Genomic DNA, 17307 nt, shown 5'->3' on the forward strand with positions numbered 1-17307 from the left:
GGCAAAGTCATTTTCAAAGGAGAGTCTCTTTGAAGGATTTATTAACAATTTATTATCCCTCTAGCGCCAAACAAGATAATTCAGTCATCCCTGCCTTGAAACGCTCATGGAAAAAATTCCGTAATCCAGGACATCAAGTAGGATGTCCTTGAAAAATGCCTTGCTCCACCATAGTGCTAAGGGACTACAATCCATGTTTTTAGATGTGTGTGTCAAAATGCAGCTTCCTAGATGCAACTGAGCCCAATGGTCTGCTGCTGAGCTGGAAACTCCTCTCTTCAGACCCGGGGGTTACCTTGGAATAGGTTTTCTTCCTGCTGTTTCTCACTGTGTCTTGTTTATGAACCAGCTACGCAGAGTGTGACTCCTAGGACAGTGATCAGCATTCCTGCTACAGCCCCTACAGAAATAAACAGTAACCACACCAAAAACACTAGAGACCGCACCAAAACATGGTAGCCTACACTATCAAGTTAGCAAATACATGCAGGAGGCACTGTGACAAAATGTATTTCCAGTCTAACTTACTTTTACCACCAGTATCCTCTCCTAGAATCTTCCCAGTCACCAGTGTGGCTATCAAAGCCAGAGAGTTGCAGAGTGGTACTGCCAGGGACAGATCTGAAATGGAACAGTTTCAACACACTTTAAAAATGAGTGATCTTGTACAAATCACAGGCATTAAGTATGTAAATGACTTTGCTGCTATTACAAGGCAGCTACTGGATGTTTAGCTGGGCCACCAGACTAATGAATAAGACTGCTCCTCCCAAAGTCCCAATCCACCCACTCCACAGAAGCAATGAGAACTAACCTGTGGATGCCAAGGTGAGATAGAAAAGGAGCGATCCACACTGATTGAGCAGAAAGGGCACCACGTACTGCAAGGAGAATACAAGCTTGTCAGTCGCTGCACACAAAACCATCGCTCGCCCCGTGGAAGCAGCCCCAGGAGGGAGCAATGAAGGAACCCAGACCCCCTTGCTCTGAGATTTGTTTAGCAGCAGAAATACAGTGCGCTAATGATTCTGCTGCCAGTAACAAGCTGTTCAAAGTCTTAGTCTCCTAACCTGCAAAAGGCAGACAGTGCAGACAGTGCTTATTTTATGCAAAATAAGAGGCTTAATGACTTGCTGTCTACAAAGTGGTCTAAATTCTGCAAGGGGAGAGCAGTGCTGTAGGTAAGTAAATGAAATATTACAGAGAATAAATAATTCTTATGATAGCTGGATTATTTAGTAGTTCAAATAAAAACAGCAAGTCTAGAAGTGAGTGGATAGAAATGACCCAAAAGGCAGTTTAACACCCAGATACCTCCCTGGCCCAGGAGCCAGAGTGGGGTCGCACCTTGTAGTTGAGGCCCAGGAAGCGGATCTCGGCGAGTAGCTGCCGCAGGCGGCCCTGGTCCCGGACCTGCTCCAGCCCCGCGGCGCCCGTCCGCAGGAACGGCCCGGTGCTGCCCCACAGCACGGCCACCAGCACCAGCGCTGCTGCCTCTCCTGCAGCACAGCTGTGCATCAGCAGGCTGCTGATCCCAGCGAGCACCAGGCCCAGCTGGCTGTTGTCCCCCCCCCAAGGGGGCCCACGCTGGGAACGTGTGGGGGCCACGTACCCCTCTGGTAAGCCCCACACTGGGTCTGGCCTGCCACCAAATCCCCTCTCAGGGAAGGCCCAGCTGGGTCTGGCTCACTGACAAGCCCCCTTCAGAAAAGGCCCTACACTGGGCCCGAACTGCCGCCATGTCCCCCCCCAGGAAAGGCCCCACCCCGGGTCCGGCATGCCGCCATGTCCCCCCCCAGGGAAGGCCCCACATTGGGCCCAACCTGCCGCCATATCCCCGCTCAGGGAAGGCCCCACACCGGGTCCAGCCTGCCGCCATGTCCCTGCTCAGGGAAGGCCCCACACAGGGCCCAACCTGCCGCCATGTCCCCCCCCCCAGGGAAGGCCCCACACCTGGCCCGGAGCCACGTCCCCCCAGAGCCCCACACCGTCCCCTAGCAACAGGCTACCCCGGAAGCTCACCCGCCGACACCATAGCTACGGTGACGCACTTCCGCCCGGCGGCGGGAAGGGTGGCCTCTGTGACCCGGAAGCGGTCGGCGCGCCTCACCATCCTGTCAGGGCCGCCGCCATGGTGAGTGGGGGATAGGGGGACCGGGGCCGGGCTGCGTGGCCGGGCGATGTGGGCCCCGACCGGGGCTCCAGCGCCGCGGGGGGGATCGGGGGCGGCAGGGACCTGCCGCCCCCGATCCCCCCCGCGGCCCGGAGCCCCGGTCGGGGCCGAGGCCGCGCCTTGCCTGAGGCGTTAAATGGCGTCTCCCCCCCTCCCCGCAGAAGCCGATCCTGCTGCAGGGCCACGAGCGCTCCATCACGCAGATCAAATACAACCGCGAGGGAGACCTGCTCTTCACCGTGGCCAAGGACCCCGTGAGTGCGGCTTTCCCCTTCCGCGGAGACTGTTTCTCCCCCCCTTCCCCGCGCGTGCGGTGGTAAAAAGTCGTGATAATTCAGCAAAGAGGCGCTTAACGGGCCTCGCTAGTCCGTCAGTACAGCGAAGGGGGGGAGTGCTTGACTGTTTTCTTCTCCCAGATCGTCAACGTTTGGTATTCAGTCAACGGAGAGAGGCTTGGAACGTACAACGGCCACACGGGAGCTGTCTGGTGCGTGGATGCAGACTGTATCCTTTGGTTGCTCGAACCAGCTTGTCCCGGTCGGTGATTTCCTCTCAGCTGTGCTGCCGTGCTTCCTGAAGAGGAGTGCAGGGGTATTGCAATCCAGTTAGCTGCCTTGATGTCTTTCCCTTGCTCCCTGTTGTGGATATTTTTCCTTTCTTCCCCAGCTGTTCTTTGGAACAGTTTGCAGTGGTGAGGAACATGCGCCCTCTGCTCTCACTTGTGCTTCATTGCTTTTGCTGGCGGGGCCCTGGGAGTGTTGGGAGGGTGCCTGAGTCGCACAAGATCTTCTGTCTCTGATGCCAGCAGCAGATAACAGAGATGGAAGCATGCAAAGGTTATGTTACTGTGGGAACTGGAACCTTTTTCTTTAATACTTCAAGTAGAAAAGTTTGGGGTTTTGCAATAGGAGCACTTGGACTCTGTGTCTGTCTGTACTGAATTACTGCCAGTCCTGGAAGAGAAATTGCTCAATCTGCAATTTCTCTGTGTAATAATGCTTTTTTATCTTGTGTATAGCTATTAGCTGTGTATCTAGACAGTAGCTTTTTGGAACTGGGAGCATGTTGAGATTCCCTAACTGATGATCTAGGGGACACACGACATGTGCTCACTGGCTCTGCAGACAACAGCTGTCGGCTCTGGGACTGTGAGACAGGTAAGACCCTTTCCCCAAGTTGTTGTGTTTGACTCACAGCTCTGCCTTGAAGTCTGCTTGGTGGCAGCAGAACATGTGCTCATTTAACCTGCTGAAAGATGTCTGAATCCTAACTCAGCCTGTCTGAGGAAAGGGTTTGTTTATGTTCCTGGTCTCTAATGAACATTTAGTTAATTTACTCATCTCACCGCCCAAGCAGTCAGTGCGCGGTTAATGCTTGCAGGTCACCGAACCTGCTTGTCAGCATGTTGGATGCTCTCACTGTTGCTCTAACCTCGTATTTAAACTGATCATTTTCGTTAATCTTGCCGTGAAAGACCAAGTGAGGTGACACTTTCTGCCCTGTGTTTAGGAAAGCAGCTTGCTCTGGTGAAGACTAGCTCAGCCGTGAGGACATGTGGCTTTGACTTTGGAGGAAACATCATCATGTTTTCCACAGACAAGCAGATGGGATATCAGTGTTTTGTGAGCTTCTTTGACCTTCGTGACTCCAGCCAGATTGGTAAGGAATCTGGGCAATGCCGGCGCAAGGGACTTAAGGGGAAGCGTTGATAGCTGGAGCTGGTGCCATTCTGTCTGTCTGTCTCCTTCCTTCCTTCCTGCAGAGAAAAATGAGCCTTACATGAAAATCCCCTGCAGTGACTCTAAAATCACAAGTGCTGTGTGGGGCCCTCTAGGAGAATTCATCATTGCGGGACACGAGAGTGGAGAGCTGAACCAGTTCAGTGCCAAGGTCAGTGCGATAAGAAGCAGCGTCTCCCTCTGGCATCTGTGTGCGGGGGAGGATCCTGCAGTGTTCCTGTTGTGGCCACGGGGCAGAATATGGACTTTTGGCTCAAACCAGCAGACTTGTGGAAAGACTAGTTAAAATACGCGGCTTCTCTGAGCAAGGCTAATGCATCAGTGTCAGCCCTACTGCTGACGGTGACATCTCCTAAGTTGTTTTTAATGGAGAAGTCGCATGTACGGGGGATCTTTCTGCGCTCTCTTTGCTTGCCAGCACACTGAAACTGCCTTGTTTATCCTTCAGTCAGGGGAGCAGCTTTCAAACATCAAGGAGCACACCAAGCAAATCAATGATATTCAGACCTCCAGGGACATGACCATGTTCATCACTGCCTCCAAGGACAACACAGCCAAGGTGAGGCCTCCTGTTGGTAACACAGTGGACGCTGACGCTTGCTTGCAGGACCCTGTTCAAAGACATGGCTGTCTCGGAGGTTTACTCCTTAGAAATTGGAGAAGGCATAAAGTCAAAGCTCAGTGGAAAAGTTCAGCAAGTGAGGGGAGGCGTTAGATTAGCACGCAGGCATTGGAGACAATATTGCCAAAACTGAGACTGCAGTTTGCTGCTTCCAGGAGGTGATAGAGGTGGGAGTTACCTTAGGCTGGTATTTTGGGATTCTGTGGAAACGTCTTGGGGATTTGGGTGCCCATGAATGGCCTTAGAGACTGGAGAGCTAACATCTGCTCAGGTGAAGACTGGCAGCCAGGGGATGGGATTTGTATGAGTTAATTGCTTTATAATTTTTTGTTGCCTCTGCAAAAAACACAGGGTCTGCTTGTAAGTGGACGATTCTCCCAGCTCTTTTGCAGAATACCACACTCTTCCTTTTGCCTCCTAGCTATTTGATTGCACAACTCTTGAGCATCTGAAGACGTTCCGGACAGAGCGACCAGTGAACTCTGCAGCACTCTCCCCCATTTTTGATCATGTAAGAATGATCTTATTAGGCCCTACTGTGATTCCCGCATTGTCCCAGGTAGCGGGAATGGGAGGCACATGCATGGGTGCGTATAGAGGAGTTCCTTGGGGTTTCCCGTGTGGGGATGTGAGGAGGATTATAGAAAGTGATACTCATCCTATTTATTGGTGTCTCTAGTGCTGCTACCTTTTCCCTTCTCTGTGCTCGCACTGTATCCCTGGTGCAGGAAGCCCTGCAAGCGCATACACTGCGCGTTGCTTCACCGTTTGTCACTGTGTGCCGGCGGGGGCTGGCGTGAAGCAGGTGCCTGTAAACTAGTTTCTGGCAGAGGCAACATGGTGGGGAAAGGCTTTGCCTGCTGAGCCTTGCAGCAGGGGAGCGAGGACTTTCCCAGCAGCGCAGCGTCGGAGAAGCGTGGCTGCGAGCCTGGCCTGCTCGGAGTTGTTGTAGTGTCTATCAGCGTAAACACTTGTGAGATTGTGGTGCCGCCTGGCAGCTCTGACTGCGGCAGCCACGCTATCGCCCGCCTCATGACGCCGGCTGGGGATGCGGAGGGGAGGGAGGCGTGCTGAGCTCCTTGGGAAATTCCACTAGGAAGGCATGGTGTCACCAGCCCAGTCTGTGCTAAAAAATGTGGCTGTGGGGCGGGCCCAGGGAACTCAGCTGCTGCCTGCTGTAGGAAACAAGGCTTTGTGTTCTCTATCTGCAAAAAAAGGTGTTTGGGAGGCAGGAACTTCTCTGGGACTGGAACCTGGCCTGTTAACGGGTTTGTGGGATCTGCCGCGTTAGTAGGAGGCTTCCCTGAGACTTGGCTCTCTGCTTTCCTGGCTCCTGCTGGCTGCGTATGGTGTAAGCAGCGCTGATGTGTTGTGACTTCTCCCTTTGCAGGTCGTGCTTGGTGGTGGGCAAGAGGCCATGGATGTGACCACGACCTCCACCAGGATTGGCAAATTTGAGGCAAGGTTGGTCCTTTTCCTCACTCAAAGTAGTCCTCCCAGCTGGGGGATGCTGTTCCCAGAGCATCTTGCTCCTGGCAGAGTTGGAGGAGTCATTAAAATTGCAGAGCTTATTCAGGAAACCCTGGTTGTGCCCAGTCAGGACTCCCAACTTCTTGCGATAATTTAAACCGTCTTCCTTCTCCCAGGTTCTTCCACTTGGCTTTTGAAGAAGAGTTTGGCAGAGTGAAGGGTCACTTCGGTCCGATAAATAGCGTTGCTTTTCACCCTGATGGAAAGAGGTGAGGATTTGTGTGGGTCTTGCAGCATGGCCAGGTCAAGCTTATCCTAACCGAAGTGTGGACTGTGGCTGGCCTCACAGGAGCTCTGCAGGAGGAACAGACCCAGCACCTTGCCCAACCCTGCTGCCTCCCTCAGAGCTGGCTGGGGGTTTCACTTATGCCCTGCTGCACATTTTGGCTGTGTCTGACTCCTCAGACTAACACGCAGCATCTCCAGACTCTTGGGAGAAGAAAACACCATGTTCTTTGCAGTCTGCACTGCTGTCCTGGGGACAGAAATCCCTGCAGCTAGGCTGGCTCTTAGCTAAACAAGGCTGGTGCTGTGGGGCCTGTGCAAAAACATCTGCTGATAAACTGGCTGCTTAACACCTGATTTACACCTGTTGACTTCTAACTTCTGTTTTCCTCTCTATTTTCCTGAGTGCCACAACACGCAAAACTGACCTCTCCTAGGAGCTGGCAGACAGTTCTCTAACATCACTTCTGCAGAAGCACACTCGGGGCTCTTTCCCTTCAGGCCTTCCCCCTGCCCCTGCAGACAGGGTGCTTTGACACCCACCTTGCACAGATTATACCTGGTTGGGCTTTCAGCTTGTGACTCCTTTATTGGGGAGGGAGTTATGAAAACAGACTCTTAACGCTTGCTGGTATAAACCTAGAAGCAGTGAGCTCCTGGCGAGGTTTGGTGATTTTTATCTTGTCTTTTCTCCCATGCAGTTACAGCAGTGGTGGTGAGGATGGCTATGTTCGCATCCATTACTTCGATCCCCAGTACTTCGAGTTTGAATTTGAAGCTTAAAGGAGCACTTCCTCCCCTCTTCTTTCCTCTTCCACTCCATTTCCCAATCCATTGGCTTCTCTGCAGAACTGTTGTAAGGTCTGAAGTTAGTCGGCTCCACGGGAGGCAGCAGGAAGTGGTTAGCAGCACACTCTGGGGCTGCCTGAAGGTGGTGAACTAGGAACCAAACCAACTTGAAATGGCAGGACTGACTTTCGCGTGAGGTAGAGTGAAGGCAGGGAAAGGAGCTGGGCTGGATCCCTGCCTGCCCCTGTGGATGCTAACTTCCTGCCCTGCTGGGCATATTTATATATCAGTGGGGAAAAAAACCAACAGGAAATAAATAGAAATCTTTTTTAAACACAATGAAAAGTGCCTCTGTTCTTTTGGCCTGGGAAAAAACTAACCTGACTTCTTTGCTTTCCCGGCTGTGTTGGCTGTCTTGCTCGCTCCAGCTGTCAGAAGACAGCAATGCTGGTTTTCCCCGGGCCTCTCTCCACCCCCAGGCCCAGGTTAACTCTCTGCCAGTGATGATCTACATCTATTGTTCAGGCCAAAGCCTAGAAACGCTGAATCTGTAAACAGGCTGGAAATGTAGTAGCCAGGCATTGTTTTCCCGATGACACTCGCGCCCAGTTCTGGTGCTTTGTTTATTTGCTGGACTGACTCTGAGCCAACTTTCCTCATGGAACAGTTATTTCCTGCACTAGGAAGGCTGTGTTGCAATTCCTGATCCTTCCACCCTCTCTCCCTGTCTGGAGGGCTGGTTTGCATCTCTTTCCTTCCTTGACACTGGGTTCAAGGGCAGATTTCTCAGGCTGGCTCCCCCTTCGGAGCGACTGATGCAATACCTAGGCCGCAGCCAAGGTGCCCTTTGTGCAGGGGGTGGTGTGAGTTTAGCGTGTTTTGCCACTTAGTTTTTGCTGTGCCAACCGTGCCTCAGCGACGGGGCAGGGGCTGCGAGGCAGGCGCAGCAGCGGGAGCTGTCGGAGGCTGTTGCTGCTGGGCACATCGACCTCCTGCTGTCTCCTGCCCTTCTGCTCCACTGGCGGGTCCAGGTGCAAAAGCTGCTGAAATATTGCTGGGGAGGAAACCGGGAACAAGCCCAGCTCCTGCCTGAGGAACACCCCGCACGGAAAGCAGGAGCGGACTGCGACAGAGACCACTTTACTGTAACAAGCTCAGTCTGCGTAGCCCAAAGGCTGCTAGCGTGAGTCCGTCCCACCCTCCCAAGGATGTCCTTCGCGCTCCAGGCGTGTCTGGGCTCCTCCGGGCGTGTGTCCCGCACAGCGCTTCCTGCGGAAAGCTGCAGCATCTCTGGCCTGGGCCTGGCAGCCTGCAGGAGCCTGAGGCGGCAGGAGGGAGCGACAGCGCTGCGACCCGCGCCTGCCCTGCTGTCGTCACCCGTGCTGCCACTCATCGCTCGTTTTCGGTCTGGGCAGCGGTGTCTGAGAGCGACTGGCTCCGTCTGTTCCCCGCGCTCTCCTCCACGGAGGTGTCGTCGTTCTCTACTAACCGCTGGATCTCTGCCCAGGCCTCGTCTAGGTATTTGGATGAACGGATCCATCGGAAGAATAAACCTAGGAGACGGTGGGTTTGTGTTACGTTAGCTGTGCCGTAGCCTTGTGAAGAGAGGGAAAAGCAGAGCAGCCTCCCCTGACCCTCCTCGCCTGACCCAGCCGAGCTCGTGGAGTCTCGGGGATGAGCGCGGCTCCCTGCAGCCGACTGAGGATCTGGTGGAAGCGCTGCTGCCTGAGCGCTGTAACTGGGCCCCCACTCACCCTGCCAGAGCTGGATGCTCTGGGGCTCCACGGAGGGCCAGATGACCAGGGCGTTGCGCGAGTACAGAGGGTTCAGGTACTTCCTCTTCTCCTCGGGCTGGTTCAGCCAGGCCCAGAGGGAGTGTGTGCTCTCCTTCACTTTGCACAGGCACCTGCAGCAGAGTTGAGCTGCGTCTCAGCCCTCGCCCCCAGCGTGGGGCCGGGTTTACCCCGAGCTGTTACGTGAGGGCTCTGTTCTGCTGGGGCCAGGGTAGATGGATGGGTTACAGGACCCGTGCTGGGTGCGGGGGTGAGGGTCTGCGGGGCCGGACAGCCGTATCTGGCAGCACGAAGGCAGGGTAACCCCGACGGGCACGGGGCGCTGGTGGCCCCGCTCCTCCGTGCCGTCTCCGTCCCCCTCCCCAGCCCCGCGCTCCCCACTCGCCTCTCCTTCTCGTTGTTGCCCAGGAAGGTCCCGTAGGAGGAGGCGTAGGCGTTGTCGAAGAGGGTGAGGAGGAGGCGCTCGCCGAACTCCAGGGAGAAGGGGAACTGGCGGCCCAGCTGCCACACGCAGTCGAGGAAGAGGAGGAAGAGCGGGGCTTCCTGCTTGAGCCGGGCGTGGGAGTAGGCAGAGCGGGCACAGCGGAGGTGGAAGGGGTGTCCGGCCTGCTGGCCCCGCCAGGGAGGAAGGGATAGGGGAGTAAATGCGGAGCCTCGGCTCCGACCGAGGGCACCGAGGGGTCCCCAGCCCCCCGCGGCTCCCACCTCGATCCACTCCCGCTCCAGCAGCCCCTGGAAGCCCGCCAGCGTGCGGCAGCCCGGGTCGAGGATCAGCTGCGCCAGCGCCGTCACCAGCAGCGTGGTGTCCGTTCCCTCCGCCCCGTGCACCAGGACGCACGCCTCCTCCCTGCGGAAAAACGCAGGCCGTCGGGGCGCCGCACCGCAGCAGGCGATGCTCCGGCGGTGCAAGGGGGAAAGCCGGGGCCGCACGCAGCCCCTCGCCGCCGCGGCCCTCCCTCACCTGTCCAGGCACTGCGCGGCCAGGCAGGCAGTGCTCAGGGCCGCCTTGACGTGGCTCAGCCAGCGGCAGCTCTCCAGCCGGCTCAGCCACCGGTCCATGGTGAGCGAGGTGTCGTTGCAGGCGTCCACCAGCTTAATGAAGCTCTCCTGCAGCGGCCGGCCTCTGCGAGGGATGGAAAGTGCCATCAGGGGCTTGCGAAATCATCCCAGGCCGGACTCGGGGCACTGACGATGGAGTAGCATGATCACTCATGTCATGAGAGGGCCGGGCCTCAGCACAGCCCCGGGGCTCACCTCTCCAGGGGCCGGTGCAGCCTCTTCCAGCGCGGGTACGAGGACTTGGGCTCGGTGCCGCCCCCCGTCATGCGGGCCTGCTTTGCCGCCTGGGCCGACCGTGTGTCGATGATAAAGCCGCGCTCGCCCTCGTCCAGGACCGTCCCCAGCAGCAGCTCGTCCTCGCGGCAGCGCTTGCGGTTGGGGCCCGTCAGCGGCTGGCTGCTGCGGAGCATCACCTGCGGGCGAGGGGCCCGGGGAGCCATCCTTGCCCGCAGCCCGGCAGCGGCGGGAGAAGAGCCGCGGGGCAGGACGGGGAAACGGACTCACGGTCCCATTCTTCTGGTGGTAATAGCTGAGGACAGGGAAGCGCCCGCCCTGCCGGAACCGCGCCGCCTTCCTCAAGGCTTCGTCGTCCACGGCCGCTGGCACGATGACGGCGGGTGGGTACGTGGGGCAGGCGGCAAAGTCCCTGTTGACGCCGCTCAGCCGCCACTGGCTCGTCTGGGGGAGAAGCGACATCGGGCGCTTTTTCCCACGGGCGCTTTTTCCCGCAGGGCCGCTCTGCCCCCCGGGGCATCGTGCCCCTGGGCCAAGGCTTTGGCTCCGGCCCCTTTTCCACCCGCTCCCTCCCTCCGGGCTCACCTGGGTGGCAATTTGCTGGTAGTACTGCTCGAGGGGGAAAAGGTGCCACCCTGCCTCGAGCCTCAGGTCCTGGGGGCGGTAGAAGAACGGGTACATCATCATCACGGAGTCCACGGAGGAGAGCGCCTGCAGCGGGAGCAGAGGCCACGCCGTCGCTGCGGGGGCAGGAAAAAGCCCCCCACAGCGTCGCCGGGGCTTTTCCCTCAGCCTTGCCGCAAGCACCGCGCGGCCCCCGCAGCCGGGCTGGGTCCCCCCGGGAGCTTGGGGCCCCGGAGCAGGCACGGGAGCAAGGACCAGGCGGGCAGGGGCCGATGCCAGCAGCCCCGGAGGGCCGTGCCCTGTGCAAACAGGGGCCGGGAGCTGCATGTTTACCCACGTTAATGCCAAAGCCAGAGCAAACACCGCGGGTGGCTCGGTCCCCGCCCCGGCCTGCCACTCACCTCGATGGAGCTGGCGACGTTGAGACACTCCTCCATGCCCGGGATCTCCAGCTGCAGCACCTTCAGGTCTTTGCACCGCAGCGTGATGGTGCCGGAGGAGCCGGCAAGCCTGGGGGAAGCCGGGCTGGGGTCAGCAGCCCCCCGCGTGGGGGCCGAGGCGCAGGGCAGCGAAGCGCGGGGGGCCGGGCGGCACGCTCGCCCCCGTGGGCCGCGTGCGTGTCCCAGCGGCAGGAGCTGCAATTCACGTTTTTGCTGCGTGAGCGGGGAGCCGCGCGGGTTAGCGCGAAGCCGGGCGCTGCCGGGAAGGTTAGCAGAGTCAAGGGGGCGCGAAAAGCCAAACCTGGTGTCTCGCTGGGAGCTGTTAGTCCGGGGGGGCTGGTACCAGCCTAGATTCTGCACTCTGAGTCACGGGGGAGAAGAGGAGGTTAAAGCCCGCGCCGTGGCCCGGCTGAGCCTGGGGAACTGCCTAGGAGGACGCCGCGGGACGGGGCCACCCACCGCTTCTCCACGGCGTCCACGTTGCGGATGAGCAGCCAGAGCTCGACGGTGCCCGGTGCACCGTCCCCCCCCGGGCGGGACGACAGCAGCAGGTGGTGGCTGGTGATGCACAGGGTGCCCCGCACCGGCGGCAGCCCCGCGCCCGACAGCAGCACGCTCTCCACCGTCGCCGTCTTGATCAGCTCCGCGAACTCCATGGCGGCGCCGGCGGCTGCTCCCGCGGAGGCTGGGGAGGGAAAGGGGAAACCCTGCAGCGCGCCGGCCCGGCCTCGGAAACCCCCTTCCCTCCGCGCCGCGCGGGGCCGGGGCAGCGCGGCTCCCACCCTCGGCCCCCCAGCACGCGAGAGGCTCCGGCTTCCACGGCACCTATAGCATATGGCGCTTCCTGCTGCAAAACGCGGGGGGAAATCACTTATTTCCTCCGCCCCCCCCCCCCGGCTGCACTGTCATTGGGGAAACTGAGGCACGGGGCAGCGGTGGGTCTGGCTGAGCCGGTGACGATCCTTTGGCTCCCGGCAGCGCTCGGACGCCGAGCCAGACACCCCCGCGCCCCGTCCCCGCTGCGAGGGGGGGTTTTGGTGGCTGGCGAAAATGCAACTACCGCTTTGCAGGGAGCCGCGCCGGGTGCTTCCCCGCCGGCGGCGGGGCCTGCCGTGGGGGGGCCGAACGCCGCGGGCTGCCTTCCGCCCCCGGCGCCCGCCCGGACGCGGCGACGGGGCCCGGGCTGCTGGCAGCGCCCGCCCGCCCCTGCCGCCGCCGCCGCCGTGCTTACCCGCTCCGGTCCGCGGCCCTCGGCGGCGAGCGGGCGGCGTCGGGGCGAGCGGGCTCGCCGGGCGCGGGCGGCAGCGGGGCCGGCGGCGATGCCGCGGCGGGCGCGATGCCGCGGGAACGGCCGCGCGGTCGCCGCCGCCGCGAGCGCCGGCCGCAGGAACTGAGCAGCGGGGCTGCGGGTGAGGCTCGCGGCCCCGCTCGCGCCCGGGAGGATGTCGCGTTTAAGGTGGCCCGGCCTCGGCGCCGCTCTCTTGCCAGGGCGGGATGCTCGGACCCGGGCGGGGAAGGGGCCGAGGGAGCCCCGGGCAGCCTGGGCACTGCAGCGTGGACGGCGGTGCAAGGGGCTGCAGGGGCTTTCAGCGCGGGGGGCCAAGGGGAGCTGCAGGCAGGGTGTTTGGGGACGTCTCCGGGTTTCCCGCAGGGTCGGAGGCGGCAGGACACGCTCTCCTCGCCGAGGCGGCGGCAGGAGGCGGCAGCAGCGGCCGCAAGCTGCCCTCGTTCCTGCAGGTCCCCGCGGCGGGTGCTGCGCGGCGGCGGGTGCCGGCACCCATGGACCCCGCAGGGAGCGTTCCCGGGGCTCCCGGGGCCAGGACGAGCGGGCTGCGGAGGGGGCCCGGCCGAGCCCGGCCCGCGGGGCTCCTGGGGCCGCTGCTCCCTCCAGCGCTGGCAGGTTCCACCTTAACGGCGGCGCAGCTGCGAGCAGCAGCTCGAGGGCTGCAGCGACCTGGCCGTGCACAGCTGGCTGCACAGCTGGCACCGGGGCCACCCAAAGCCCTCCGGGGAGGGCCCAGCAGCACCCCAGGGTGCAGACCCGGGGTCTCGGGCTGGCGTGAGCATCCCCCTCCCACGTGGCGCCGAGCCGAGCCCCGAGAGCGGAGCCCGGCGCTGCAGGACTGAGCCGAGGCAGCAGCCTGTTTTCTTCCTTTCCCCCCCCCCCCTTTTTTTTTGCTCTGCTCCGCAGCAGCCCCGAGTCGCAGCGACCTTGCAGCCCTCCCTCGCTCCCGGCCCCGGCGGGAAGTCGGTGTCAGCCCTGTGCCGATAATAGCGCGGGAGGGCAGGAGCGCCCAAGGATAAATCATTCACACTCCTGCTGGCCTCTCTGTCCTCATTAAAGCTTCCTCCGGAGAGCGGGGAGTCTCCTCCCAGCTGGAGACAATAACACTAAAAAAGAAACAGAGCTAAAAAAAAAACACAACAACCCTTCGCAATCCTCTGGATAAGTAAAGTTCCTGCTCGTTATAATTATCACCGACGTCCCCAACCTTTATTGTTCTAGGGATAAATAAATAGCCGCGGCTCACGCACAGCTGGGGCAAACGGCTTCTAGCAGCTAGTGCTTCTTGCTCCGCTGTTTGCACGGGGGCTTTTGGGGGGGGAGGGGGGGACGGCAGCGTTTGCACGAGGGCTTTGCGGGGGGGACGGCAGCGTTTGCAGCGGCGTGCCAGGATGCCCTTCGGCCACCTGAAGTTCAAGGAGCTGGGTGAGGAGGAGCCCGGCTCGGACGAGGAGAGCCTGGACAGCGTGAAGGCGCTGGCGGCCAAGCTGAAGCTGCAGACGCGGCGGCCGTCCTACCTGGAGTGGAAGGCGCGGGTGCAGGGGCAGCCCTGGCAGAGCAGGGTGTCCGAGGGGGCTGGGGGCGTGCGGGGGGCAGAGCGGGCCCCCACGTGCCCCGAGGAGCTGCCAGCCGGTGGCCTCTGCGGCTTTGCCTCCATGGAGGAGGCTCTGGAGTGGCTCAGGACGGAGCTGGTGAGTAGCCGCTGCCAGGAGTGCGGCCCCTCAGGGGTCCCGAGGGACGGGGAAGGGCTTGGGGCGGCCGCGGGGCTCCTCTGCGCTGGGGGCACGGGGATGTGCGGGGCGCAGGGTGCTCCAGCGTGGCCGGGCGTGGGGATTTGTTCAAGGCGTGCATGGCTCTGTGGTGCCATGGCCCTGCCGGTCTCCCCTGCGCGGCGCCGTGGATGGGGGCTTGGGGTCTGCCCGCCTCTGCGCATCACCCCCTCCACTCTGCTCCGCTGGTGGCACGGCCATGGCATCAGCGTGGCATGGCCGCGCTGGCTTCTGCAGCAGGTGGCACAGGCGGCAACAGCTGTGCAGGGGCCCCGTGCCGGTCCCGGGGACACGTGTGCATGTGTGTGCATGCATGGTGCACGGGCCCCGTGCCAGTCCTGGGGACACGTGTGCACGCGTGGTGCCCTGACGGCCCGCTCTCGCCCCGCAGCGGGAGATGCAGGCGGCTGACCAGCTCCTGGCGCGGCAGCTGATGCGCCTGCGGGGGCGGCTGCACCGGCTCAAGGTGGAGCAGGCCTGCCACCGGCACAAGGAGATGCTGGACGACGCCACCTTCGGCCTCGAGGGCTGCGAGGAGGACTCGGACCTGCTCTGCAACGTGCCGCCCAAGGCCGCCTTCCTGCTCTCCATGCCGCTCAAGCACATCGGCGTCACCCGCATGAACATCAACTCCCGCCGCTTCTCCCTGTGCTGAGCGCTCCGGGTGGGCACCGCTGCCGTCCCGCTCCCTCTGCCCGCCTGGCGCCTCCAGACCCAGCGGGGGCCACAGATGGGGGGGAGCCATGGTGGAAAATGTGGGAAGCAACCCTCCGAGAAGGAATAAATGGAGCCGATGGCCAGAGGGGACGTTACGTGTCTTGTGCACCTGGCGCGTCGCCCTGCGGGGTGGTCCCGGGCTCTGTGCCGCGCGGGGGCAGGCACCATCTCCACTTTGGGGGCTTCGTTTCCTGCATCCTCCTCAGGCCCCCTCGGTGCCGGGGGGGCTGCACCATTGCAGGAAATGCCCCTTTCCCGATGGGTCCCGCTTGGCTGGAGCTGGGGGCTGAGGGCGGGAGACACCAGGGGCTGAGTGGCCCCGGTGCTGGCCCCAGCCCTGGCCTTGCCTGCTCCTTGCTTCCCCCCCTCCGTTAACCCCAAAACCGCAGCCAGAGCCGCTGCCCGTCACTGGGGCTGCCGTTTTCCCGGGATGCTTTTGGCAAGCGGCACCGGGGAGGCTGTGGCTGCCGTCTCCCGCTCCCGGGACGAGGGCTCGCAGCGCTTCCGTGGGCGCCGGGGGCTTGCAGTGCTCCCGCGGGGCCGGGTGGGTGCCCCGGGGCAGGAAGCAATGCCGAAACCACGTGCGGGCTGAGCCGGAGGCGCTGCGCCGCGGGGGAGCCGCGAGGGTGAGAGCCCCCAGCCCCGGCTCTTACGTCCCCCTCCTCTTTCCCATGGCCTCTCGCCAGCCCTGGGAACCGGCCCCGCCGGGGGGGTGCTGCCAGCCGCCGCCGAGCCCCCCCGGCCCCCCCGGCGCGGGCCGGGCTTCCTGCCCCTGCCAGCGCGGCAGCCTGCAGCTACCTGCGGCTTCGCCTCCGAGCGCGGAAGCCAAGACAATAGCTTTGTGGTCGCTCCGCTCCGCTCCCCCCGAAAACCCGGGGCGGGCGAGGTGGCACGGCGGTGCGCGCACGGCCGCCCAAGCCCCCACCACTGCCGCTGTCGGGCCCCCTGCCCTGGCCCCCTGCCCTGGCCCCCATCCCTGCAGCCGAGCCGGCGGCCACGTGCAGGGCGACTCGCGCCGTCCGCCCCAGGGAGGGCACCGGGGGGGGCGCGATAAAATCCTGCCCAGCCCCTTGCAGCATCGTGCGAGACCCTGCTCCCGCTCCAGCCGGGGTCCCGGCGGGGTGGCCGACGGCGGGGGTGACGCTGCCTGCTCCGGCGCAGCCCGTCCCCCTGCACTGCCGTCACTCGGGGGTCGGAGCAACCCCGAATGGCCCGGCGCGCATTGCTCCCTGCCCGGTCGCGGGGCGATGGGGACCCACGTTTATCCTTTCCCCTCTTGGGCTGCCCCGTCGGGGCGGCCGGGCTGGGTCCCTGGGGCGAGCGCGGGGTGCCCGGTGCCCGCAGCAGCCGGGCCGGGATGGCAGGAAGCCCCGGGGTTTGTCGCTCGCGTTTGTGGTCGGGCGCGAGCTGCGCCCCAGCTTCTCTAGCGTCTGCTCGCGAGGCAGGAAACCGGCGAAGGCGGCGAGCGAGCGCGAGCGGCGGCGGCGGCGGCGAGCGCGCACCCGGGCTCTCGCCTCCTCGCCCGGCCGGGTCGCGCCGGGGATGGCGAGCAGGACGTGACCGGCGACGGCGCCTCTGCTCCCGCTGCCGGGCCATGGGAATCTGAGTGTGGCCGTTTCCCATCTCGCCACCGACAGGTAACGGGGAGCCGGGGCGCCGCGGCGGGCCGCGGGCGCTGCGCCACCCGGATGGGACCCCGCGGGCGCTGCCGCAGCCCGGCCGGGCTGGGGGGCCCTTTGCATCCCCAAAGTCACCCCGGAGGGATGGGGATGGCGTGGGAGCGGTGCCTGGGAGGGAGCTGGCCGGTGCTGCTGCTCAGGCTCGCTGCCGGCACGCGGCCTCGGGGGCAGATGGGGATTCGGGTCGTGCTGGGGCCGAGGAGAGCCTGTTCCCGGCGCGTGGGGCCGGCCCCAAGCCCCCTTCCAAGGGCAAAGCCGGGTGCCGGGTCCCAGCTCCCTGTTGTGGGCAGCAGGGACTAGGGACAGGCTGGGTCTCGGTGCCCATCGCCCGGTTAAACCCGGCTGGTTTTAGACTCTGATGAGTGACTGTTTTAGGCGTTTTCTCCCTGCAAACGTCTCCGTGCCGCAGTGGCAGGAAGGGGCAGGTGCTCGGGGCGCTGGCGGCTCTGCAAGGCTCGGCCGCGCTGGCGCGGGGCCGTCGGCACCCATGGGTGCTGGGGCCGCGGCAGCCCCTCTTGGGGCTGAGCCGTGCGGCCGCCTGTGGTCAGTCCTGCGGGCAGCGCCAGGCGCAGGGTTTCCTGCGGCGAGCGGCTTCGTGGCTGCCACCGCGAGACCTCGATGACCCGAGC

At 62.5% G+C, this 17307-nt stretch overlaps 4 protein-coding genes across 10 annotated transcripts; 2 read left to right on the forward strand and 2 right to left on the reverse strand.

Annotated features, from left to right (window-relative positions):
- Positions 1-24: 24 nt before the first annotated feature.
- Positions 25-2128, reverse strand: TMEM234 (transmembrane protein 234). 2 transcript variants are annotated; one of them, XM_013953382.2, is made up of 5 exons: positions 2023-2128; positions 1348-1499; positions 815-881; positions 529-621; positions 25-400 (listed from the first exon to the last, which is right to left on the reverse strand). In XM_013953382.2, the coding sequence occupies exons 1-5, from the start codon at positions 2111-2113 to the stop codon at positions 339-341; spliced, it is 465 nt and encodes a 154-aa protein (XP_013808836.2). In that variant the 5' UTR covers positions 2114-2128; the 3' UTR covers positions 25-338. The 2 variants fall into 2 exon arrangements, with proteins under 2 accessions (XP_013808836.2, XP_013808837.1); XM_013953383.2 differs by lacking the exon at positions 2023-2128 and adding an exon at positions 1824-1926.
- EIF3I (eukaryotic translation initiation factor 3 subunit I) lies at positions 2071-7370 on the forward strand. The gene is made up of 11 exons (XM_013953343.2): positions 2071-2134; positions 2335-2427; positions 2590-2677; positions 3265-3330; positions 3683-3832; positions 3936-4063; positions 4361-4471; positions 4956-5045; positions 5925-5998; positions 6181-6273; positions 6991-7370. The coding sequence occupies exons 1-11, from the start codon at positions 2132-2134 to the stop codon at positions 7070-7072; spliced, it is 978 nt and encodes a 325-aa protein (XP_013808797.1). The 5' UTR covers positions 2071-2131; the 3' UTR covers positions 7073-7370.
- An 832-nt stretch (positions 7371-8202) lies between these two features.
- Positions 8203-12513, reverse strand: LOC106493325 (myotubularin-related protein 9-like). Of its 6 annotated transcripts, none has more exons than XM_067311665.1 (11): positions 12460-12513; positions 11688-11913; positions 11190-11589; positions 10750-10875; positions 10435-10608; positions 10126-10343; positions 9833-9994; positions 9577-9718; positions 9257-9480; positions 8833-8984; positions 8203-8631 (listed from the first exon to the last, which is right to left on the reverse strand). In XM_067311665.1, exons 2-11 carry the CDS (start codon positions 11882-11884, stop codon positions 8468-8470), a joined length of 1959 nt encoding a protein of 652 aa, XP_067167766.1. In that variant the 5' UTR covers positions 11885-11913; positions 12460-12513; the 3' UTR covers positions 8203-8467. The 6 variants fall into 6 exon arrangements, with proteins under 6 accessions (XP_067167766.1, XP_067167769.1, XP_067167768.1 ...); XM_067311668.1 differs by lacking the exon at positions 12460-12513 and having other exon boundaries at positions 9257-9477; positions 11190-11298; positions 11530-11589; positions 11688-12411; XM_067311667.1 differs by lacking the exon at positions 12460-12513 and having other exon boundaries at positions 11190-11298; positions 11530-11589; positions 11688-12411.
- Positions 12514-12598: 85 nt separating this feature from the next.
- Positions 12599-15104, forward strand: FAM167B (family with sequence similarity 167 member B). The gene is made up of 2 exons (XM_067311685.1): positions 12599-14204; positions 14674-15104. The coding sequence occupies exons 1-2, from the start codon at positions 13905-13907 to the stop codon at positions 14935-14937; spliced, it is 564 nt and encodes a 187-aa protein (XP_067167786.1). The 5' UTR covers positions 12599-13904; the 3' UTR covers positions 14938-15104.
- The last annotated feature ends 2203 nt before the right edge of the window (positions 15105-17307 follow it).

This window comes from Apteryx mantelli, chromosome 27, assembly GCF_036417845.1.
Source record: "Apteryx mantelli isolate bAptMan1 chromosome 27, bAptMan1.hap1, whole genome shotgun sequence".
Lineage (NCBI taxonomy): Eukaryota > Metazoa > Chordata > Aves > Apterygiformes > Apterygidae > Apteryx > Apteryx mantelli.